General features: G+C 32.8%; 3 protein-coding genes across 4 annotated transcripts; 1 reads left to right on the top strand and 2 right to left on the bottom strand.

Annotated features, from left to right (window-relative positions):
• Positions 1-5,508: 5,508 nt before the first annotated feature.
• On the bottom strand, positions 5,509-8,500 carry LOC133688890 (beta-fructofuranosidase, insoluble isoenzyme CWINV1-like). The gene is made up of 7 exons (XM_062108531.1): positions 8,254-8,500; positions 8,103-8,111; positions 6,864-7,714; positions 6,510-6,668; positions 6,168-6,406; positions 5,959-6,049; positions 5,509-5,860 (listed from the first exon to the last, which is right to left on the bottom strand). The coding sequence occupies exons 1-7, from the start codon at positions 8,405-8,407 to the stop codon at positions 5,651-5,653; spliced, it is 1,713 nt and encodes a 570-aa protein (XP_061964515.1). The 5' UTR covers positions 8,408-8,500; the 3' UTR covers positions 5,509-5,650.
• Positions 8,501-9,247: 747 nt separating this feature from the next.
• On the bottom strand, positions 9,248-12,387 carry LOC133689834 (beta-fructofuranosidase, insoluble isoenzyme CWINV1-like). Its single transcript, XM_062109900.1, has 6 exons — positions 12,072-12,387; positions 10,875-11,728; positions 10,534-10,692; positions 10,120-10,358; positions 9,935-10,025; positions 9,248-9,849 (listed from the first exon to the last, which is right to left on the bottom strand). The coding sequence occupies exons 1-6, from the start codon at positions 12,100-12,102 to the stop codon at positions 9,652-9,654; spliced, it is 1,572 nt and encodes a 523-aa protein (XP_061965884.1). The 5' UTR covers positions 12,103-12,387; the 3' UTR covers positions 9,248-9,651.
• Positions 12,388-20,422: 8,035 nt separating this feature from the next.
• LOC133689833 (protein indeterminate-domain 7-like) lies at positions 20,423-25,157 on the top strand. Of its 2 annotated transcripts, XM_062109899.1 has the most exons (5): positions 20,423-21,269; positions 21,376-21,772; positions 22,214-23,214; positions 23,472-23,524; positions 24,918-25,157. In XM_062109899.1, exons 1-4 carry the CDS (start codon positions 21,095-21,097, stop codon positions 23,483-23,485), a joined length of 1,587 nt encoding a protein of 528 aa, XP_061965883.1. In that variant the 5' UTR covers positions 20,423-21,094; the 3' UTR covers positions 23,486-23,524; positions 24,918-25,157. The 2 variants fall into 2 exon arrangements, with proteins under 2 accessions (XP_061965883.1, XP_061965881.1); XM_062109897.1 differs by lacking the exon at positions 23,472-23,524 and having other exon boundaries at positions 20,424-21,269.
• The last annotated feature ends 360 nt before the right edge of the window (positions 25,158-25,517 follow it).

Genomic DNA, 25,517 nt, shown 5'->3' with positions numbered 1-25,517 from the left:
GCTTTTGTAATGAACAAGATGGGAAATTCCTTGCTTATAGTTATAGTTAGTGGGGTAAATTATAATTTAGTCCTTATAGTTTTTAATGATATGTAAGTTAGTATTTCTGTTTCTGAAAATCATAAATGAGTGTTTTGACCAACGTTGACTGTTATGATCCTTTTGAAAAGCACTTTTATTTTTATTCGTAATAAATAAGATTGAAAAAATCGATTGGAAATAAAAGATATTTTAGATAGGAAAAAAAAAGTTATTCAATAAAACTAATGGATGAAATTGCAATAAAAAAATATAAAAAATAAAAATTAGATTTTTTAAAACAAAGAAATTAAAGAATTATTTTATTAGAAAAACAATGATAATATGTGTGTGTATTTCAATTACAAAATAAAAATAAAAATTATAAACCATTAATAAAACACCATGACCCAGGATATAATAGAGCAATTACGCTTTTACCCTTTTAAACAACTAACAAATCTTGCAGGTAAAATTATCTTTTTCCATGAGATCCATAGAAGAATTACAAAATTGATAGGAGATAAATTGGTTCATATTTTCTTATATAGTAAATTAACTTTGTTGTTCTTAGAAGCAAAAAAAATAATTGTTTAACTTCAGTCAAATAACTTTTTTATCTTTTCAATATTATTTGCAGAGTAGAATTACATTGATACTCTTAAAAGTAAAAAATTATTAAACTTGTAAAAAAGATTTTTTTATCTTTTTATTTTTTAAGAATAATGAAGTGAAGTGATAGAATGACTATATAAAAAAAAAACCTTGGTTCAAGAGTGTTTATGTTTATTATTTTTTAAGGGTGTTTTTCATCTTTTTCTTATGTTTTTTTTTTGTTATTTTCAAGTTGATCTAAGGATTATTTGGTAATTTTATAAAATTAAATATTATTAAAAAACATTGATGATACGTGAACGCATCAGCACGTGTAGTGCCGTCTGTGACAATATTTGGAGCAGCACGGTGTCCTTTTTGCGTTCATCAAACATGTGTTTATAATGGAGATATAGTTGGGCTTCAGTAACCTTTATTTCTTCTTTTTTTTTTCTTCTCCTAGCCTAGAAATTCATGCCAATCATTTCAAGAAATGATTGTGTTCTCTAGTTTTTATTTTTATCAATTTTGGCCCTCGCTGTTTTGGTTACTATTTGTTTTTCTTCAATACTTTTTAAAGTATTTTTTTTTTCAATCTTATCCTTAGACATTTTATTTCATTTAGTTTTTGTATGCCATTTGATCATCATTCTTTTGATTACCTTTTTTATTTTTTTGTGTTTTATCCTTTCCTTGAATTACTTTTTTTCAATTACATCCCTCATCATTTTATTACTTTTAATTTTTTTTTATTAATTTTTTGTTCTAATTCTTTTGATTTCTATTTTCTTATCATTTTTCTATTTTTTAAAATTTTATCCCTTAATATTTTATTTTATTTAATTTTTTTATCAAATTTTGGTCCTCATTCTTTTGATTGTTATTTTTTCTTGTCATTTTTCTTAATTAGTTTTGTTTTTCAATTTAATACCTAATTATTTTCTTTCAATTGACTTTTTATACTAGATTTTTTTCTTATTATTTTGATTACTATTTATTTTGTTTTTAATTTTTTTATGATTGAAAATCTTACTTCAATATTTTTTTGTAGTTATCTTTCGACAAAGTAATTTTAATCTTATAACCCGGATTATTGATTTTAAATATTAGCCTTGTTTAAGTTAGGACTTTTTTTAAAGTTCTTTATTAAAAAAAAATGTCCAATTTTATAATTTGACATTGGAGTATTGAGCCTTAAGCTTCGTTATTTGTTTCACTTTTTTATGAGTTTATCTTGATTTTATATCCCGAGTAGTGAGTTAATCGAGTTAACTTAAGTTAACTCGAGTTTTTTTTCTCAATGTTTTTTTATAAAATTATTTTTTTTCAATTTCATCATTTGACATTATATTATTGGCTCTTGAGCTTTGTAATTTTCCTATTTTTCTTTATGTAGGGTCATTTTAAATGTGGGTTAGTCAAATTAAGTCAAGTTTTTTTAGCCTTGTTTTTTTTTCTATGTTTTTTTTTTTAAAAGATCTATTTTTTTTATCTTGATCTCTTATCATGGGTGGTAAGTTGGTCTAAGCTAACCATGTTGACTTGAGTTTTTTCTTCGATGATACTTTTTTAAAATTTATTTTTTCCCTTTCAATCATATCCTTTGACATTAGATTATTTTGCTTTGAGCTTTATGATTTTTTTTAAAGGTTATCCCGATCTCATATCTCGGATTGTGTGTTAGTCAAGTTAACTCGTGTTAACTTAGATTATCATCACTTGAATATCTTTTTTTTTAATTAAAAAAATTTAATTTTTTTAATTAGAAAAAATCTAACCTGGATCACGACGTAGCATGAATTACCTATCTAGTATTAAATTATATATTAAAAAACTTGGAATGAAAACATTATTCATATAAACTGTGAACCATCTCAAGTTTTTGTTTTCATTTGTATCTTTTTTTATTAGGTCCTTCAAGCCTTTTTTTTTCCACCTTAATTTTTTTTCTCTCATTTGCATCTTTTTTTTTATTTGATACTTTTGTAGTTCAGTTTTGTAAAATTGATTCTCGATAAACCATAAAATGATATTTTGAATCATAAGCACGCGAGACAATACGAGATGAAAGAAATATTTATAAAAATGATGAAAATGCTACCTAGAAGAAAGACACAAAATCATCCTGTCTTATAATAATTAATCGTAATAATTTCTTTTTCTTCTTTCCTTTTTATTTTTATTTTTCTTGAGACTTTACTTTTTTGTTCTTAATTTAATCATTTCACATTAAATTAACTTCAAATTGAGTTTGATATTTTATTTAGGTTGACTTTATATAGGGTTTTCTTGATGTTAAGAATATGTTTCAAAGTTGAGTTAATGCTCGGTTTGGCAAAATAAAATTTAATTTTATTAATTTAATCCAATTAAAACTTTAAAAACTTAATTTCAAACTAAAACAAATATTCAATCTCTTTTTTTTCTAAGAAATTATATGAATAGTGTTTCCACTTTTAAGTTTTTTTTTCATTCACATCCTTTTTTTTTTTAGGATCTTCAAACTTTTTTATTCACCTCAATTTTTTTTTCATTTGCATCCTTCCTTTTTTGCACCTGTAATTATGAATAGTCCTTCAATTTTCTCTTGTCATTTGCATGCTTTTTTTATTTGATCATTTTGCTTTTCATTTAGCAATTTTCAATTTTGTAAAATTGACACTTGATGAATCATTAAACAATGTTTGGAATCATGAACAAGCTAGGCAATGTGAGATGGAATAAATATTTAAAAGAACTATGAAAATGCAATATATAAATAAAACACAATCCATTATGGGTTGTCGTGACAATTGACTCAACGAGTCTTTGTATGCCGAGCATCTCTTTATTGAAATTATGGTCCCAATTAATTGTAGAGAAAACTCTGATACATTTAGAAAAAATTTAATTCAATAATCTTCAATAAAAAAAATAGACATTTATATTTATATTAGTTATAGACCTAAAATCCTTATAGATTTTTTTATTACAACTTACCTATCTTATAAAATCCGAATTGAGATTCCTAAATCAAGCAATTCTTGTAAATCTCAACAATTAAATAAATAATACAATAAAAATAATTATGCTATAAAATTAAAAAATTAAAAATGATGAACCACGTCAAAGAGGATGATCAAGATTAAGAAATTGGTTTTATGAAAAAGTATATACTATGTTTTTTTTTTTATCTTTTATTAATTAATTGGTGCAATTTTTATTTTATCTGTGTGGGAAAGAGGTGACTTTGAGTAATGAAATTAATAGATAACTAGGAGATCTACTAATCCGTCTCCAATTACTGACTTAAAACATGTACATTCTAAGTGTTTTCATTCATTGCAATGAAATTTGTGATAGAAGATTTATAAAGTTTCCAATTCAGTTTAGTATAAACTAAGCTGTTCACAGCTAAAGGTTAGCACAGGGAAGACCCCACGTTGTCTTCTCATCTCCCTTTCTGCTTGTCAACCGGGAGATGAAAAAGAGATGATGATGTTACTTTTTCCAGAACAGAGCATGATGGAATTGTTGCGCAGGAGTACTGCTGTACCTTCGATGATAAAGCCATGAAGCCATGGCGCGGCAAGGGGAGCACTGAGCTACCAATTGCCCCAGCTAGATAAACCTTCGACAAGAATTCAGGTCCAAAAGTCCTTGCAATCTGGGCAATAAATGAACAAAAGACAGCACGTTGGATTTCATTATGGAGTTTCAGTGATGTATTTAAACAGTTAGCATGAACAAAAACATTCTATCATATGCAAAAAGCTTTGGATTTCATTAGTCAGTACAAAGTTTATAATAAATAAATGTGATAATTTATGCAAACCATCTACTATAATGAACCATCCATCATATATGTAACTGGTGAAAAACTAACAGCCTGTACCAGAAAAAGAATATGCAGGACCGATGATAAAACACAAGAATATTGAAATCTATAACCTATCAGTGTGTTTATCATTCTAGGTATTTAGGGAGAGTTATCATAATGACCCTCAAGTACAAGATACTTTCAAACAGATGGAGAGGGGGACAAGTGGTGTCTTAAGGTATCAAATGCAGGGAGGAGTGGGTACTTTATAAAGGGAGAATCTATAGCAGCAGAAAATATCCTCCCAAGAAGTCTATCATGCAATACATGCATGGCAACTCTGTAGCTGGTCATCCGGGGTGTAAAAGAGTCTTGAGACGAGCTAGAAGGGGTTTTTTGAGGCGGGGATGGAGTTTGAGGTAAAAAAATCACATCAGGCGTCGTGAGGCGTGTTACAGGCAAAGATGAAAAATACGAGACATCCTGGTTTACTACAGCCCTTAATTACTCATACGTGCTTGAAAGACCTTGGAAATTCATATCCATGGACTTCATTGAGAGCTTCCCTTGTCCAACCGCCGCCCTGTATTATGTTAGCAGTGGACAAACTTTCTAAACACGCTCATTCTATGGCTATTGGGCTTCGTTATACTGCTCTATAGGTAGCTCTCATCATGTTCTAAAACTTCATGGGATGCTTGATTCTATTATAGCAAACAAGGACTCCGCTTTCACCAATAATGTTTGGCAGGAATTGTTCAGGTCTCAGGGGCCGGGTCCAGTTACACTTATCCTCTGCCTACCATCCTCGGACTAGCGGGTAGCTGAAGTAACTAATAAAACCCTAAAAGGTGCCTAGCTACACTGTTTTGCAGGTGATGACCCATTGTCCCTAGGAGTTGGTCCTCTTGGTTGCTAATGGCCAAGTGGTGGTATAATAAAACTTCCATGTATCACTTAAAACCACACTGTTTGAGGTTCTATATGGATGAAATCGTCGACACGCATCCAAGAGATAGAGCAGGAATCCAAGGAAAACTTAGAGAAAACACAAGATGGACAGATATTACAGGTCAGTGGGTGATGCATTTTCAATAAAAAAAAAAAAGGAAATTCGGATAAAAATTAAATCTAAATTCAAGAATTGTTAACACTTCAAAAGAAAAGGAAGAAATTTGTTTGTTGTTTTGCTTTTTATGTCATCTAATTCTGCTTCGTTGACAACAATAGCTCTTCAAACTAAAGGTGTGGCTTCCTTCGTTTCGTGGTAGAAACAATTTGAGCATTCTCCATGGACCAGGCATTAAGCCTTGAGATTTTGACACTTGAAGTACCATTGTTGAATGCAAATAGGTACGCTTGCTTGTGAATTGCCAGCTTTGCATAAGCCCTAGCAGTGATGCAAGCCCTTCCTTCACCACCAAAACTCTCAACTATTGAGTGGTCAATCTACAAAAAGAATCAAATCAACAAAACTCAACCACATAGCAATAACAAAATATGTGGTTTGTCACATAGCTAACGAGCATCTCTTCCACTTAGCATACCAAGCTTCTCAGTGTAATATTCTCATGGCGAGGATCCATGTCTACGAAAGCTCCATACGTGGTTTTATCAAGCTCTTCTCTTACAGAAGACCTGTTGAGATTTAAATCTGAAGTTGAGGGTCATGCCAGTTTAATTGCAAGAAAAACTGGAATGGTAGCTTCCTTAAACTGGAATGGTAGCTTCCTTGTAAACAAGTCGTATAACTAACCTGCTTTGATCACTACACATGAGCACAATATATTTGTGATTGCTTCTAAATATTCTGAAGTAGATTGCAGTTTGCTCTTTTAAGTCCTTGGTGGCAAAGGCTAATAATCCAAATGGCCCAAGCTTGCCTCTGACTGAAGCTTTCTTTTGACTGCAAAGCAGTTGGGGATCTGTCCAGCTTGGGTCCAGTATCTCAGCATCTTCCAAATTGAGCAACTCAAATGAAACATCTACATCAGCCTTCAAAAGGAAAACAGGAAAAAGAAACGTAATTATTTCAACTATGAATAATCTTAACGAGTCATTAGGCATAGCCAGTATTCAGACTCAATTTCATAATTACCTGAGAAGCTGTTATACCAGGAACTTCAAGTACTGATCCAGACTTCAGCTTCTTATCATGGAAACTCACGTTCTTGGAACGTAGTTTCTCGATTTCTTTAACCGGCCACTGTACTAATTGCTTTCCATTTATACTAAGAAGAACAGTTCTAGGAATTGACTGGAAGCAAAATACACACATTGTTATCTGGTGTTCAAATTTTTTTTGCATGCAAGACTGAAAGTTCTATGACATGATTCATTTCTACCAGGAAACAAGGATGTTGATTAATCATTTTTTCCAGTAAATATTCTCCTGTTTCGAAACTATTCTAGGCTGATTCTACAAATACAGGTGATATAAGCTTGACATTACCTGAAGTCCAGACCAGCCTTTCTTGATGTCATCTGATTCACTATCAGACTCATTTATCCATCCCCACAAAATTCGCCTGTTCATTGCTCCGTCGAAAAATGTCTTCGAAGCATAAAATTTACCATAATCATACCGCAGATCCACACCACTGTCCATGAAGTTAGTTTCGACTGAAAATTTGTCATTTTCAGGCATATAACTTCCCAATATGTAGTAGTCATGATGATTGAAGCTTGCTTTTAGTACATGCTTGGTAGATTTATCTTGGGAAGAGGTATCAACTCCGTTTGTGCTGCTGGTACTGACAGGAAAGAAATCCGGGCACTCCCACATCTCAGTTTTTCCTGATGAGTGAAGTGGGCTGTCCATTCTAGTCCAGTTAACAAAATCTTTGCTTCGATATAGAATTGCTCTTCCATGACCATTAATCTGACTTCCAACGATAACTCGCCAAATCTTGTCAGGGCCTTGCCAAGCAGTTGTTGGGTCTCTATAAAGATCAGGATCAATGCCATCAACAGGAGTCATTAGGGGATTATAAGGTGATTTTATCCATTCCCTCAGCAGAGGGTCAGACAGGTTCTTAGGCACTGCCAGGTTTTGAACTTGATGATTCTTAGTGTCGATTCCAGTGTATAGAATGGCAGGTTTTTCCCCAGGAAGGATTGTGGTGGAGCCGGACCAGCAACCATTGATGTCAGAAGGCTGCGTTGGATAAATTGCATGATCAATATGAACCCAATTGACAAGATCATATGACACTGAATGAGCCCATATAATATTCCCCCATACTGCTCCATCTGGATTGTACTGATAAAACAGATGGTATACTCCCTTGTAGTACAGTGGTCCTGTGAGCGATAAATCTTAATTAGACCATGATGTATATTTTGTCTACAATGTTCGGTTGGAACTCATAATGTCAGTTCTCTATCACTGTGCTATGCCACACAAAAAACCACAGAGGAAATAACCCGCAAGGAAAACACAAAGAAGAGGAAAAATCTGGAGAAGAAAAGGTATCAGGCATGCTCTTACTTAACAAGAGAGCTTCCCAAGGAATAATCAGGTCAAGAATGCACATTCTGACAAAAAACATTGGCAATTTGTCTTTGATATATCTATCCTATTACATTGTTTGATAATTAAAGCATGAATCTAATTCAAAAGAGTATACTGGGGAAAAAAGATTTTAATCATAAAGGAAAACAGTAGGATGAGGGTAACTAGAGAGCTTACCATTGGGGTCTGCAGTGCAAAATTCCCAATTACAACATGCCAAATGGTGCAAGAAAAAAGAAGCAACAGAAGAAGAGATCAGAGATTATGAAATGCCATAAAGAATAATAAAGAGAGGAACACACATAGAATGAAAACTGTGAAGGCGTACCATTCATCCAGTTTTTAGGAGGTTGAAAGTGATACCCAGTTCTGTATGGCTGGTCTGTTTCCTGAAGGTTTCTGCTACTTTGATGGGAGGCTTGGACTCCATGGTCAACCAACAAAACGCAGAATCCAACCACCCAAATAACAGATATCTCCATTAAAGGTTTTCAGGTCAACAGCCTGTGCAAGTCCAATAGAACATAGGTTTCTCTGCCGATTTTCTCCTTCTGTTTCTACCAAGTGAATTGAACTTTCAACTTGCATTTTTAAATTCAATATTTTTAAAATAATTAAATATTTTTCAGTCTGGGGGGGTTTAAGATTCCAGGAATTCAGTAGTCTAATCCAAATTGCTATAAAAAATTGATAGAAATAGACTTGAGACTTTGTGACCGCTTCCCAGTAATGAAAATGGGTTTTTACAGGTGGACTGGGAAGAAAAATTCATGGGAATATGAAAAATTTAATGCAACTATTACCAAAATTTTAAAACAAGAGGGATTAAAAACATTGTTTTTATAATTTTTTCCTTCTCACAGTAGATTGTAGATTGTGAGTGAAAATATTATTTACTAGAATAATATTAAAAAAAGATCAAAAGTCTTTTTATAGGATTTTACATTTTTAGCGCTCAGGAGCTCATTTGCCATCGTTTGAGAGTATGATTGCATCTCTTATGACAGATCAAAGACAACATTTCAACCTTACTACCGCACGCATGCAGAATCTGTCAATGATTCCTTAATTAGTTTCCCAAGATGGAAATTGTATCAGTTTCATTCTCCACCTTTCAACAGGTGGCCACGGTGCCTTTGAAAAATGGTGGTATAGGAGAATTCCTGCCTGATTGGGCTTATTCTTGATGCTGCTCACAAGCCAATCATCATGGACAGTGAAATTGTGAGAGCAACACCATGAATGTATAGTAATTGTAAGTGAAACCATGCCTAGTCAATCAATTAACAAAGTGCTCTCCATGCGGTGCAAGAAACTCAAAATGCGGATAAAAAAACAAGATTAGCTTGTTTCGAATTTGAATCTCTTGATATACAATGAATGAAGAATTAGAAAAACTCAAATCTAGATGTCTAAGAAGCATAAAGCTTCGAAAGGTAGCTGACATCATTGCAGTTTTTTTGATAGGACCATTGGTAAACTTCTATTTCTCTTCTCTGTTTCAGCTTTTAAGGGTAAATGACATTAGCAAGCACAAAAGAGAATACATTGATCTTCTCCAAGTATAGAAGCCCCGGAGACATAAAAATTAAAAACAAAGTAGATTGGATGGTAAATCAGCCAACTCATTGGCTGTAAAGACACCTATACCAGCCAAAAGATCTTACATCCATTGCACTCAAGACACTATAGCAGACTGCAGAGGCCATGCGATGCTCCTTCCTTTTTAAATGAAGTTTTCTTTGTGATTGATTTGGGCTTTGTTCATGCTCCAAGCATTCAGACTAGAGATCGTCACGCTCAGGGTTCCATTGTTAAATATAAACAGGTGAGCTTCTTCATGAATAGCCAACTTAGGATAAACTCTATTGGTGATGCAAGCTCTCCCTTCCCCACCAAAACTCTCAATAATGGAGTGATCAATCTGCAAAGCATTGCACAAGCATGTTGAACCAAACTGCAATTGGACGGTAATCCCTATAAAAAAACAATATCACTAATCAACTCACCAAGCTTCTTAATGAAATATTTTCACGCTGAGGGTCGATATCTATGAAAGCTCCATATGTGGTTTTATCGACCTCATCTCGAAGAGCAGATCTGTTAGCAGGTATTAGGTACAGTATAAGTTCAAGTTATTTGATATTTAGTGCTTGTTCTACATTTGGATTTGTTAAAGGGACTAAGGGAGAACCTGCTTTGATCACTGCACATGAGTACTACATATCCTTTCAGGCCTTTAAATATCCGGAAGAAAATCGCAGTTTGTTCAGTTAAGTCCTTCGATGCTAAAGTTAATAAACCAAATGGACCCAATCTGCCTTTGATTGATGCATTTGCGTCAGAACAAAGTAGCTGAGGATCAACTGCAGTAAGGTTCAAGAACTCAGCCTCTTGCAGTTCTGGCAACTCAAAAACAACCTCCACATCTGCCTTTTTTAAGAAATGAGGAAGTTGTCACGACTGAAGAGTTAAATCAATGCAAACAACTTCAATCTGAGATACTCAGACAGAAAAAAAGAAACTTGGAAGAAATGCAGCTTAATCATGAGACAACATTTCAATTCAACTGCTACTTTTCTCTGCTAACTGGAATTCAACTATTCACCTGTGCAGCAGTAATGCCTTGAACTTCAAATATTGACTCACTATCAATTTTCTTATCAAGGAAACTGACTTTCTTGCCATGTAGTTTGTTGATTTCCTCAATGGGCCACTGCACTAATTGCTTTCCACTCCTATCCAACCAAATGTGCCTAGGAATAGACTGCAAGGAAGAGTCAAAAATAAGTTAGGTTCAACGATGTTAAAAGAAAACAGTTCACCGCATTTTATTACATTTATAACCCAGTAAAAAAACAAATGAATTTGAACTAAGCTAGAGATCCAACTTTTCACAGCCAAAAATTAAAAACAAGAACAGCATGCCTTCACTTAAATTCAACTCACCTGAAGTCCAGACCATCCTTTGTCCATGTCATCTTCTATGCTATCAGACTCATTTACCCAACCCCATAAGATTCTCCTATTCTTGACACTGTCAAAGAATGTCTTTGAAGCATAAAATTTTCCATGGTCATACCTCAAGTCCATACCGGTACTGGTAAAGTCATTATCAGGAATGAATTTTTCCATCTCTGGGACATAAGTACCAATCATGTAATAGTCATGAGAATTGAAGCTTGCCTTCATCACATGTTTAACACCCGCATTCAGGACAGAAGTATCTACTCCATCTGTGCTATTAACACACACAGGATAAAAGTCCGGGCACTCCCACATCCCAGTTCTTTCAGTTGAATATAGAGGATCTCGGTACTTAGTCCAGTTAAAAAAATCTTCACTTTGATACAGAATTGCCATTCCTTGATTATTGTTCCAGCTTCCAATGATCACGCTCCATTTTCCATCATGACTCAACCAAGCTGTTGTAGGATCTCTAAAATTGTTCCCTTCAACACCATCAGGAGGTGTCATGATAGGATTTTGAGCAAATTTTATCCATTCTTCAAGAAATGGATCAGACAGATTCTTTGGCATTGCCATATTCTGAACCTGACAATGGTTAGCATCAATTCCAGTGTATAAAATGACAGGTCCTTTCCCAGGAAGAATTGTAGCAGAACCAGACCAGCAACTGTTGATGTCATATGGTTCTGTTGGGCAAAGGGCATGATTGAGATGAATCCAGTTGATGAGATCATATGATACAGAATGCGCCCATATCATAAAATCACCAAACAATGCTCCATATGGATTGTATTGGTAAAATAAATGATAAACCCCCTTATACCACATTGGCCCTGCACCAGATTGATCATTGTCATAACACAATTGGAACTTGTTTCACTAGCAGTAAAGCATAGATCCTAACACCCCAGTTGATACCAAAATCCCAGACCCACTTTTGGAAATAGATTGGATAATTGATTGGTGCATTAAGAAGATCAGTAATTTGATGCATGATCAATAGTAGACCATACAAGAACTTCAAAATGACATTCTAATCCTGTTATTAATACACAAAAAAGGCTTTTCTAGTTCAATTTTTCTCGGTAATAGAAATCAGCAGTTTCTTGTGCTATCCAAACATCCATGAAGAGATAAAGAATGAAAAGAGGGAACATGGATCACAGAGTTACTTACCATTAGGGTCTGGTGTGATCATAGGCATCATTTATTCATCAGCAACCAGTTCATGTAACATGTTAAACACAAAGATTAAAACCCGTCTTCAGAATACATAGACACATAAAGAAAGAAGGAAAGGAACACAATAAATGAATAAAATTGACAAGGAAAAAGAAAAAAAGAGTAAATATTTATACCATTAAGCCAATTTCTTTGTGGTTGGAAGTGAAAGGAGGTTCTATATGACTGCTTTTCTTGCATCATAACCGTGTGAGGCTGAAAATTCTGGCATCCATTATTCTCCGAGGCTTCAACTTCAATTCCATTGCTTTGCAAAACACAGCATAAACCAACCAAGAAAACAGCAAGAATCTCCATGTTTGCATCTATGACAAAGACTGAAAAAACAAATGGCCTTGCGCGAAGATAACTGGGGAAATTGCTTGCTACCTACAACGTTTTCTTGTCTTTTTCAGTACCAGCGTCATTCATGTGAAAGACAGAAACCACCCCATAACACTACAAATTTGGATGAGACTGATTGGTTCACACCCTATGCCAACCTGAGAAAATCAAAGAAGAAGCCAAACTTATTTAATTTACTGATCTGTCAAAAATATGATACAGTATCAATTCTCAAGTACTTCACAAAGTGAAGCTCAGAGAAGGGACACAGTGCATCATTGCCAAGTTATTTGACAGTTTAAGAACTATTCAGACGCTGAGGACAAGGACTCCTTGTCTTGATCGAATCGAGCTTCCCTTTTCTTTTCTCTTTTACTAAGAATCTTACAGAACTCAAGTTTCTTTTCTAAGAATATTTAAGTGTTGTCATAAATTAAATGATGATTAAAAAACAAATTAACATGTCATCAATTAATAACTTCAAATCTAAAGCATCCATTAAAAAGAGCGAGGGGATAAAAAATAGATGAGTGCTGAAGGCTTCAAGCCAAGTTCCAAGTTCCAAGTCAGGTGACCGTTCATCGGTAATTTGGTATTATCCCATTGGAGAAAATAAAAATAAAGTCGTTTTCAATCCTCTACTTTGTTGACAACTCTGTTTCAATCCAATAATTGAGTTTAATTTAAGATTTCTTTTTAATCCAATGGGATGTCCATCGACAAATGGTATTCCCTGCCACGTTTCTAAGTTTGTTAATGTAATGCATGGTATTTTTATAAAATAATTTAACTAAAAATATTTTAAAATATTTTTTCATCAAGACATTAAAATTATAAAAAAACTATAAAATTAATTATAAAAAAATATTTTCAAAACAAATTGAACCTAAAAACAAACACACCCTAATTTATTTATTGTAAAATTTAAACTTATTTTTTCTAAATGTATAAAACGATCATTTAACCATTAATTGGGATATTTTTTACATTTCTTTGGTTAATGTTTCAAAACATATAAGACAAACATATAAATATTAAAGTAAAATTAATATTTTTCCTGTTTTATCTCAAAACAATAATCAAATATTTTTTCAAGAATAACTTAAAGTAAAATTAATTGATAAAACATACCCGAAAAATATAACAATAGGGTCAGAATGTCATTGATAGCTTAAGGAGAGAGAAGAGACAAGTTGCTCAAATTAACTTGTAAAATTAAACCTCAAACTAAGCCCTCTTTTTTTTTTTCATCAAGACAATATTTAATTTTATTTTTTTCGTATAATGATTGTTATATGACATGAAAAACCATTCAACGTATAGATAATGTTTTCCATATATTATTTGCAATAATAATAATAATAATAATAATAATAATAAAAGAAATTCTACTTGATTTTGAAGATCCAACGGTGCCATTTCCAAAGGTCAAAAAGACATTGTATTGACTTATATACATAACTTGGATGATTAATAGATAGTTGATATGACTCCTTATATGTCAAATCAATTGGTATTCATATAGATTAATTTTCCTTTTCCTTTTTCTTTGAGATAAAACATGTTTAATGGTAATTTCTTTTTTTCTTTTCATCCATATCATATATAAACCATAATAGAAATTTTATGTTTTTTAAATAATAGTTTTTATTTATACATAATTAATTAGTATATTTTTTATAATGCATAAATATATTAAAAATAATATTATAAAATTAAAAACTTGTATCGAGTCTCAAATCTAGCTAAAAAAAATTGCCAACATCTCATTGAGTTTATTGTACGACATAATTTCTCTTTTTTAGTTAAAAATTTGAAGTCATTGAAATGTAATATTTAATATCATTATTTTTTTATATTAATATATCAAAAACATTAAAAAATATTTTTAAAAATATCAATTTAATATTTTTTAAAATAAAAAATACTCAGAAACAAAAATAGAAGCACTCACACCTGATAACGTTTCCTTTTTTATATATATATTTTCTTAGGAGAAAAGGAGCACATAAAAAAGAGATGGCATAGCCTCGTAAATAGCATTTCATGCATGCTGAATCTGGATATATATATATATATATAGACTTTAAATTTCGTGAAAAATAGAACAAATTAACCAACCAAAAATCAATTCAGTCAGAAACTTCAAGTTCCTTTTATTTTAAAGGCCAAAAAGGGAATTAGAAATTAAGATCGAGTTAAAAGCTTAAGAAAAAGGAATTAAATAGTAAAGGATAGAAGAAACACACCGCCCTTCAAGTGGAGCTGGCATAAATAGTAAAGGATTTCATGCTCCTTACTCAGCATGAAATCCTCCCACAAAACCCTTGGATAAAAAGACTTAATCGAGGAAACTTCACGCACTAATTCAATAGGAACTCAATAGCAGGCAAAGACTAATTAATGGCTATAATTATAAGCTTAACAACCTTCTTTAATTATCATATAATCACATGCACATACTTGCACGTCAATGTCAATGTCAAGATAGAGTAAAAGGGTTGGTATGGACCAAGATTGAACAGAAGGGTCGGTTGGTATGGCTTTTTTTCCCCATATAAAACCAAAATAAGACGTATATATTGTATAGTTGTAGATGTACTGGCAACTATAAATATTCCTTGAAAGGAGCTTGCGTTAATCAGAATTAATTCCTCCCCGGCCCGCATGTAAATATATATGTACTGCTCTCGAAATCAAATAACGAGGAACAAGGATCAGGACAGTGCTGTGTCCAAGAACATTATATATGAAGCTGCTTTCAAGATGGTAAAAGCTAGCAAAAAGGGAATGTTGAGGTGAGAGCATAAATGATACATGGTGGAGCAAACATATTCTTAAAGAATGATGGAGTATTGCAATAAACAATGCAAAAGCTGAAGATGACAAAATGAAAGCCAATCAAACTATACTTTTTGAAGATCGATCCTTTAATTTTGCAGTGTGAAGGACTGTGTATATGCTGAGAAGGAAGACAAAAGCTTTTGGGAGAACATGGCACAAACATGTCAACAGTGTATCTCTAAAACTGTATATTTCGTTTGTGGGGACGAGGTCACGAGGGGCACCTATGCTCAAGACACCGAGCAATGTTCTTGGACTATTATTTACATTATATACGTGTGTGTGTCTGTGTGTGTGTGTGTGTCTGTGTCTGTGTGTGTGTGTGTGTAAGAAACACACTTTATTAATCAAGTATTTAGGTACCCTTTTGCCTCCCCTCAATGAATAAAGGACCTGACAAATACAGATTACTGTAAGAAGACTAATACTTAGACAGTTATTACATTACATTACAATTATTAAAAATAAATAGAAGAAACCTAAAAGGCATGGGATATTATAGATCAAAAAACATTGTGTTTTGTAATAGTATTCCACACAATTTTCTTTTTTTTTAGGTCGATTGTTTTTTTTCATTGTTGTTCCTCAATTTATTTATTTATATTTGTTCATTTACATTATGTTTATTTTAAAGCAGGCTTGGTGGTTTGTTTTGAATTATGTAACTCTGCTTGGTTTGGCAAACTTATAAGAGATTTTATTGATTTACAATAATTTAAGACATGGGAACTAAATTTAAAGATTGGACAAAAAAACAACTCTTTTTTTTGCTAGCATAAAGGGCTGAGTTGAACGAGCATGGATAATGTTCATCCTTTTTTTTATCACTTGATTTATTTGGTTTTCAATTTGATCTTCTAACATTGAGTTTATTTGAGATCGGACTTATTTATTTGTTTTGGTTGCCTCTGTATTGGGATTTCACGGTGTCAAGAAAATTTTTTGGCAAGCAATTGATGATCGGTTTTACAAAATAAAAACCAATTTATTGATCTAAAACAATTAGGGCTTAGAAGAACTACATTTGAACTTGAAATAAAAGTAGAAATGAAAATGAATGGGCATTTAAGAAATAATTGACACATGTGTTGCACAAGCCAGTGTGTGAGGTCTATTGTGATGTGGAGGTGTGTGCAACCTCCTCCAATCATAAAATATGACATTCCATTGTGTCATTCAAAGACTCTTATTTAGCAAGGGCCAATAGTAGACATGCGCACATGGTCGTTGATTGGTAATAATGCATCTAATGACCCACCCTTCTTTTCTTTTTTTTTTCTCGAATTTCATGCAATGCTTTCTTAATTTTCCTTTTTATCAAATTTGTTCATCATTTTTTTATTGTTATGCTTTTTGGTTCTGGTTTTTTGTTTTTACTGAACTATTTTTTCAATTTCATCCTTTATCATTTACCTAATTAGAGATTGAGTTTTGTAATTTTTATAATTTATTTTTTATGGGAAGATCTTGATTTCATGACCTGAGTGGCGGATTTGGAAGGTTGACCCGGGTTGTTTTTTGGGTCCTTTTTATTTTTTTTCCATTTCATCCTTAAATATTTGGTTAGTTAGGAATTGAGTTCCATAAAAAAAATTTTAATTTTTTATGGGATTATCTCGATCTCACGATTTTGGTTACAACTTTTGCAGATTAACCATGGTTAACTCGAGTTTTTTTTGTTATTTTTTATATATTTTTTTCAATTTCACTCTTCAATATTTTGTTGATTTAGAAACTGGTCTTCATAGTTCATTTCACTTTTCTTTCTATAGGTTTATCCTATTCTCAAAACCTAGATTGTTGGTCTAGGAGGTTTACTCGGGTTGACTTGAATCACTCTTTCTAGGTCCTTTGTTCTAAATTTAATTTTTTTTCTCAATTTCTTTAATCAGCATTAAGTTGATTTGGAATTAAGTTTTGTAATTTATTAGGTTATTTTTTAATTTTATCCTTCACTATTTTACTATTTGAGGATTGGGTTTGGTAATTTTTTTCAATTTGATTTGTACGGGGATATATCGGCTTCATGATCTAAGTCGTGTGTTTGGAAAATTAACTCATATTAGCTTGGGTTGTTTCTTTTCATGGTCCTTTTTTTTTAAAAATCAATTTCATAATTGAATATTTGGTTAATTTGGAATTGACTTCAATAATTTTTTTAATTTACTTTCTATGAGTTTATCTCGGTCTTATGAATCGGGTCATAAGCTTTGTAGGTAAACCCAGGTTGAATTGAGTTGTTTTTTTGTTATTTTCTTAGTTTGATTTTTTTTTTCAATTTTGCCCTTCAATATTATGTTTGTTTGGGAATTGGGCATGATAGTTATTTTTCAGTTTGTTTTCCATGAGTTTATCTTATTCTCATAATCCATATTGCGAGTCTAACAGGTTTGCCCATGTTAACTCGAGTTACTTTTGTTTCTTTTTTTTCCCATCATTCTATATTAGATTGATTCAAAATTGGGCTTTATAATTTTTTTTTTAGTTAATTTATATGGGGTTATCACCGTTTTACAACATAGGTCATGAATTTTACAAGTTAGCTAGGATTGGTTTAGGTCTATCAAATATGTCATCATCTTAATATTCATAGAAAGATATATTGTTCAATATATCACCGACTCAATATTTAAAAAAGGTTTCGATCAATATGTATCAGGTTTTGAGTTCATGATTATATTCTTTACAGATTTAGGGTTTGCTTAGTGATTTATTTTGATTAGTTTGGTATGAGATCCTCGTTGTGTTGGAAAATAAACCCGACACTCAGTTGATGCATTTGGCAAAACCAAAGTCAATTTTGTTGTTTTTTTTTTCTAATTGGATCATTCCAAAAAAAAATTTGTCGCTTTATTTTTTTTGTCACTTGATTTTTTTTTCTTCAACTTGATCCTTTTATATTATGATAATGCAAGGTTGACCTTGGTGATTTATTTCAATTGGTTTGGCGATCCTCACGGTATATTGAGAAAGAAATTTGTTCTCGGTTGATGCTAGATTTGACAAAATTAAATTCAATTCTGTTGATTTTTTTTACTGATTCCTTCCGTGTTAATTTTTTTATCATTTGATTGTTTTGGTTACTTGAATTTTGTTTTTCAATTTAATCCTTTTATAGTAGATTGATACAAGGTTGGGCATGGTGATTTATTTTGGTTAGCTTTGTATGCAGTCCTCACGATGTTAGTGAAACAAATTCGATGCTCGGTTAATGCTTGATTTGGCAAAATCAAATTCATTTTATTTGATTTTTTTCGATTGAATCCTTTTGTTGCTAATTTAATTAATGAGTTATTGGTGAGATTTGTAATAGAAAACAAAATTCAAAGAAAGGGAACCGAAATGGAAAAAACAGGGAAACCATATGGCCAATTTGAAATTTACATAAAAGGTCATTTAAGTTCAAAATTTTATTTTGTTCATTTTTTGATCCATGGATTGAGAGGGGAGAGGAGAATCTCACTGAAAAATAATAAATGAGAGGGAAAATTATTGGTCCTGCAACCAAAACGAATGATCTTAGTATTTTTGTTCTAGTTCTTTTTGCTTTTTTTATCAAACTAAGAAATTTTCAATGGAGTTTAATAAGAAAAGGATGAATTATAATAGAACTGTTTCTCAATGGAGTTTAAATTATTTTTTTTCTAACCAAAAATAATTTTATTGTTGTATAATTAAATAAAAAAATATTTAAAGAGTTACTTATAATATAAGATCAACAGCTTAATATGTATTTTTATCTTAATATATATATATATATATCAACTTTTTAGTTTTTAGTTAAATACTTTTTTAATGCTAAAGAAAATTAACAATTCCCATATTTTTTTAGTTGGAAAAAAAAAAAGTTTCATCCCACAACGTTGGTGTTGTGCTGACTAGATGGTAAATTTTAAAATAGAGTTATTGCTGCCTGCTGGTGTTCCTCGCCATATCAATCCTCCTCCTCTAGGCGATTAAATGCTCTTTTGCTGGATCAAGATCTTAAATTATTGGGAAATAGCTTTCCACCATGCTGTTTAAATATTAATTTAGTTTTCTATTTTAGAGATTATAGGGCCCTTACCATTTTATTTTATTTTATTTTTTAAAAAAAGAAGAGAGTATATGACAAGAATACTCGACAACCGCAACAGTCCATTTCTCGCAATATTTTGAGAGGACGTGTGCAGTAAGCGCAATGATCCTCATGTGTGCATTTCAGAGCATCAAATGTTGGGCGAGGATATGACATACAATTAATACTGTGCAAGCTTGCATAAATTTTTCATACTGGAAAAAGAAAATCTGAGTTCTTGACATGCATTCATGAGGGCTTTTGTAGAATTATCAGACAAGATAAAATAAGAAATCAAAATTGTCCATTATTATGTGTATTTTCCAGACCGACATCCTCTTTTCCTCATCTGCACAAATGCTGACCCACCTTGCCAAGCAAGTCCATTCTCCCTCCCTCTCTCTCTCTCTCTCTCTCTCTCTCTCAATAAAAGAGTCATGGGGCAAGAGGTTGCATCAATGGGGACCGACCCCGTATTTCCTTTCTACCTTTCAATTTCAAAACCCACAAAGAGACAGAAGCTTTATCATAATCAAATTATTGATTGTTCTTTAAGAATAATAAAAACCATATAGTAATAGAATACTAGCAGGAGAACAGCACAGCACAGCACAGGAGTATATTTAATTACCAGTGTAAAAACAGGGTTGATAGTATATATCTATTCCCCGCGAGCATGTCTGCTGGAACTCAATCACAGAGCTAATGATGCTATAGCTGGTGTAAGTGCACAGAGAAAGAGAGGGAAAGAGTTTTTGCTTTTTAACTCTTTTACCTACCGTATGTTAAAAAGCCTGTAATTATCAAACTTCTTATGATATCTCTCTATCTCTATCAAGCAAGGATATTGGGGTGTTTGGTGATTAAACTCTTTTTAAGCCTCTCCTTTTACATGGATTGCTTTATATCTGCTGTACTTTTTATGGATGGAAAAGGTGGCATTGAGTAATCCAAGGTTTTAAAGTTTAAACTTTATAGCGTACAGGGAAATATTATTTGCCGATACAATTATTAGAAAAAAAGAGAATATATTATATATTTTCTAGCTAAGACTTGAAAGAGAACAAAGGAAAAGACAGAGAGTGCACGTCAGAAACAAGCCTGCTGGTTTGGATTTTGGTTTTGGTTGTGTGGAGGGCTTCAAAGGAATCCTTTCTCATCCTCATCTCTCTCTCTCTCTCCCTCTCTCTTTCTCTCTTCACAAATACACACAGCCATGTTTTCATCTCATTTCTCCATGTATCTATGGTACTTTAGATTCAATTGATTTACAGATGCTTCGTGTTGGTTTTGTTTAATCCTCTTGGTGTTAGGAAGCAAAGGCTAGCTAGTTCAAGTCTTAAAGGAGTTTGGTGCTTTTCCACCTAGGAACTAATTTTATTTCTTTCTTGTCCATTTCTTGTTCTTTAGTACTGTACTTCTTTTCTTTCTTCTTATGCCTCTTAATTCTCAAGGTTATTATGGAAAGAGAAGTGATATCATCAATAAGTAAGCTGCAGAGAGAATGAAAGTATATTTGTTACATACATACATACTGAAATCACAGAAATTTAAGAGGTCTTGTTGCTTTCCACTTTTGTTAGCCTTACTAAATTAGGGTTCCCACTCAGATCCTAGGACATTTTGTCACACATATAAAAAAAAGGTTGATCTGTGGCTCATGAATGCATATCTTGTAGCTTGTCATCGCCTACGAAGTCATGTGATTATTTCTTTAATATAGAGGGAAAAGATGATGAAAGGCTTGGTAATGGATGAGAATATGTCCAATTTAACTTCAGCATCCGGTGAAGTAAGTGCTTCTTCAGGCAGCAGAATTGAAACCGGTGCTAAACACCCACAACACTCCTTTGATTCGACAAATCAACCACCACCAAAGAAGAAGAAAAATCTTCCAGGAAACCCAGGTTTCAAATCAAGACCATCATATCTTGCTTGCAAATCAAATTAGCTAACAGCTGCTCCATTATTGTTTTTTGTTTGTACCTTGATATTGGTTTGATTTTTCATCAGACCCAGATGCAGAAGTGATAGCTTTGTCTCCCAACAGTCTACAAACGACAAACAGATTTCTATGTGAGATCTGCAACAAAGGATTCAAAAGAGATCAGAATCTTCAACTTCATAGAAGAGGGCATAACCTGCCATGGAAACTAAAGCAAAGAACAAACAAGGAGGTGAGAAAGAAGGTGTATGTGTGTCCAGAGTTTACATGCGTGCACCATGACCCATCAAGGGCTCTTGGGGACCTTACAGGGATCAAGAAGCACTTTAGCAGAAAGCATGGTGAGAAGAAGTGGAAGTGTGAAAAGTGCTCAAAACGTTATGCAGTTCAATCAGACTGGAAAGCTCACTCTAAAATTTGTGGCACAAGAGAGTATAGATGTGATTGCGGTACTCTTTTTTCTAGGTAAGTACTACAATATACAATTCAGTTTCCACTCCACAGATTCATTTCTTTTAGTCATTAGTCATGATCGATGGTTAAGCTTAGTAGGTCTCCTTAATGCTGATATGTTCCTCCTTGTGTGAGATAGAGTAAAGAAAAACATAAAGAAAGTATCTCGAGTTCTTGACTTCATCCTTATAATTTCGAAAGGTTTTCAGCTCAGAGAGAGAGAGAGAGAGAGAGACTTTATTAAGTAGTAAAATTATTCTGCTATCTTTAAAGTGCTAAGATTGAGAAATTTTAATGGTTAGATCTACTATGATTTTGTCCTTGTTGAAGGAACGAAAATACAAAAAGTAGCTAGAGAGAGAGAGAGAAGAAGAAGTGGTACTTCACCACTGTTTGCTTCATTTTAATGGTATACTTTTTTTGTTTTCTTCTGCTTGTTTTTTGTGGTTACAGGAGGGACAGTTTCATCACTCACAGAGCCTTCTGTGATACTTTAGCAGAAGAGAGTGCAAGATCTATGACGGTTCTCTCCTCTCAACAGCCTGGCTCCTCAGCTTCACACCTGATGAACTTACAAGCCTTATCAGTCAAAAGAGAGCAAGATCAAAACCAGTATCTTTTTAATCCAAGACCAGATAGCATCCCACCATGGTTAGCTTGTCCACCAATAGGAGAAGCTGGTCCAGGTCCACCACAAATCAATCTCTCCTCGCAGTTATTCCCAGCACATTTAGACCAGTCATTTTTGCAACATGGAAACCCTAGCCCTAACCCTACTGTACTTCCTCCATTCCAGCCCTCATCAACAGCTTCCCCTCACATGTCTGCCACTGCGTTGCTGCAAAAAGCAGCACAAATGGGGGTGACTGTGAGCAAGCCTTCTCCGTCACCTGCTACCGCTGCCATACTTAGACCCCACCAAGGTCACATGTCTGATCAAAACCCTGGTTTCGGTTCCACATTGCCAGCTACGTCCACAGCAAATCCTGGTCTATTTTTTACATCACGTGAAGAGATGGGAAGTGGGTTTGGTCATGGTCTGGCATCTCTAGAGGATAAAGCCGCTACTGTCACCTCTGGTATCATGGAATATCTTGCTGCAAGTGATGGAGGAGGGACTTCTCTAGTCCATGATATGATGAGTTCTTTGTCTTCTGCGAGTGGATTTGATGGTTCATCTTTTGACAACGAGGATTTCAATGGAATGTTGAATCCAAAAAGAGACAGTAATAATTTTCAGGAAATTCTCTCCAAGTCAACAGAGTCCCGATTTATAAGGAGTGATACTGCATCTGGTAGTCATCATGGAGGCGGCAATGACGGCTTGACAAGAGATTTCTTGGGTCTTAAAGCCTTTCCCCACAAAGACTTTCTAAATCTACCAGCTGGGTTTGATCACATTAGCCCTTCAACATACGGGCAAAGGAACCAAAATCTGCCACCACCTTGGCAAGGTTAGCATTTCATGGATATATATGTACGGCATATATAAATATATCACCCACTCTTTCCTTTCCTTCTTCTTAGAAAGATTAAAAAATAAAAAAATGTCCACGGACATATATTTCTACGGCTTTCCTAAACTTGTATGAACACTGAATAGTGCTCCACAGTTCTACCTCGGGTTTTGCATATTCTTTTTTCCAGTCTTTCTCCTCTCATTAATTATAGTATAATTTATTATTTATTTTCTGTTGTAATTGATCGTCAGAATCTCTACAATAAAATAGTATTCTCAGCAACCACAATGCATGGAAGCCATGGGCCAGTCCTTTTACTCCATGCTGCTAACTATATATATATATATATATATATATATATATATATATATTCTTATGCAAATTAGTCTTCTTTTTGTCCTTAATTAGTCTCCTGAGGGTCACTCTTACCGACATTTTCTAATTTAATTGTTTGTTTCTTCATGCATGCCTGACTTTTAAGTCAACATTGTTCTTATTTTAAACATGATCTTGTGACCCCGTAGTCATGAAAACCTTAAGTATTAATCGTTATGTATTAATTTGTTATTAGATTATATATTTAATTATCTCAATTAATTTAAAAGGGGTATGATTAGAAGTTTGAGTACAAAATTTATAAAGTTATTTCCCTTCTCTCCATCATCTTTGATTTGGGGGAGAGACATATATATATTTAATTAATGAAAAGAAGGAAAATGGAGATAATTAAAAGACAAAAATGATTTACAAATAAATTCTTAATGTTAAATTTCTATACAAATTAATCTTCAATTGCAAGTGATAAATTAAAAAATGGATCCTATAAATCAAATGATCGGTATATAGAATAAATAAATGCCACATGTGTTTTTTCAATAATTTACAAATACACTTCCTCGTTAAGATTAATTAGCACCATTCCTCCCCTTCCCCTCTATTCATTTCCTTTTGCCAACATCATATATGAAAAAAAACATATCACGTCTATATATATATATAGTATCGAATGAAAGAAAATTATTTATTAAGGAAATTCAATTCTTCCTTCACGTGATTTTCTTTCTTTTCTACATGATATTATTAGGTCACAGATGCAATAGATTTATTCAATACGCAATTTTATGTTATTGAATATAATATTTTGTTTATTTATTGGGTTAGACTGAATTTTTTTTAGGAGATTCTAGAAACCTTGATTTTTATAGAGTTAAATTCTTTTCAGCAATCGAAGATCGGGAAGGTCTTCCCATAACGAACAAAAGTTACTTTTTGTTATATTTTTTTAGTTGATTTAGGATTTTTTTTCTTTTTAGTTTAGAAATATTTTTTTACTTTTCATGTTTTGTTTAGGACTTTTATTACTCTTTTTTTATTCTCAGATTTTCTAGTTTGCTCAAGTTAGTTTTTAAATTTATTTAAAGAGTTGTAAACCTTCAAAAAAATTCATTACATGAATAGAAAATATTCAATAATAAAATTTCCAATTAGAATTTATGTATGATTCTTTTTCAGCATGATATTTTGTGTTCTTGTAATTGTTATCTCTTTTTATATTGCTTCTATCTGCATCAATTACACTTGCATACAATCTGTTCATATAAACATATCACTCATCTTTTCATTTTAATTGATTGATCTTCTCAAAAAGGAAAAAAGAGATAATTGACGTGGGTTTTTTTTTTTCTCTCTCTCAACAGGAAGCTCCATGGACTTTCAGCTATACAATAAAAAGTAGTGCTACTTTCACAACTTTTTAAATCCCACCTCACTTGTTCCAATTCCAAGGTTTGAACGGGAGACCTTCGATTGAAAATCTCAAGTCTCAATTGTTAAGTTTTTCCATTTGGAAAACCATTGTTGCCAACACCTAAATTTTCGAAATGTATTGTATGCACTATATAGAGTCAAATCTAAAGATACTTCTACATTTTGAGCCAGTTAACTGAACATATATATTTATATATGTGCTATATATGCCATGCATCTTACAAATTAAAGTCTAATAATGGCGGGATGCGATAATCATGAATGAATTTACTCCTCCTTGCTTATATATAGAAGTTAAACACACACACACTCAGCTTCGTTCAAGATTTAATGTTATAGTTGTTGTATAATATAATTCGAGATGAGTGGTGAGTGCTATATATTGCTTTAGCCTTTAGACGCTGGAAAGTGGAGGAAAAGATTCGTGAATAGTGGCATGGATGTTCATGTTTGCACGGAATTGGTACGCAGCTTGCATGCAAGACAAAGGCAGATGCTTTTTATGACTTAATGGGTGTCCAAAGTGGTTT

The sequence above is a fragment of the Populus nigra genome, chromosome 3 (genome assembly GCF_951802175.1).
Source record: "Populus nigra chromosome 3, ddPopNigr1.1, whole genome shotgun sequence".
NCBI lineage: Eukaryota > Viridiplantae > Streptophyta > Magnoliopsida > Malpighiales > Salicaceae > Populus > Populus nigra.
This window is presented reverse-complemented; position numbering and strand designations above follow the sequence as displayed.

Excerpts from the sequence above, each read along its gene's own strand:
- LOC133689833 (XM_062109897.1), top strand. The coding sequence starts at position 21,095 with ATGATGAAAGGCTTGGTAATGGATGAGAATATGTCCAATTTAACTTCA. Across the intron at positions 21,270-21,375 it reads AAATCTTCCAGGAAACCCAG|ACCCAGATGCAGAAGTGATA; the intron begins GTTTCAAATCAA and ends ATTTTTCATCAG. Across the intron at positions 21,773-22,213 it reads TGCGGTACTCTTTTTTCTAG|GAGGGACAGTTTCATCACTC; the intron begins GTAAGTACTACA and ends TTGTGGTTACAG.
- LOC133688890 (XM_062108531.1), bottom strand. The coding sequence starts at position 8,407 with ATGGAGATATCTGTTATTTGGGTGGTTGGATTCTGCGTTTTGTTGGTT. Across the intron at positions 6,669-6,863 it reads AAGGCTGGTCTGGACTTCAG|TCAATTCCTAGAACTGTTCT; the intron begins GTAATGTCAAGC and ends TTTTGCTTCCAG. Across the intron at positions 6,407-6,509 it reads CTGGTATAACAGCTTCTCAG|GCTGATGTAGATGTTTCATT; the intron begins GTAATTATGAAA and ends TTCCTTTTGAAG.
- LOC133689834 (XM_062109900.1), bottom strand. The coding sequence starts at position 12,102 with ATGATGCCTATGATCACACCAGACCCTAATG. Across the intron at positions 10,693-10,874 it reads AAGGATGGTCTGGACTTCAG|TCTATTCCTAGGCACATTTG; the intron begins GTGAGTTGAATT and ends TCTTCCTTGCAG. Across the intron at positions 10,026-10,119 it reads ATGTGCAGTGATCAAAGCAG|ATCTGCTCTTCGAGATGAGG; the intron begins GTTCTCCCTTAG and ends ACCTGCTAACAG.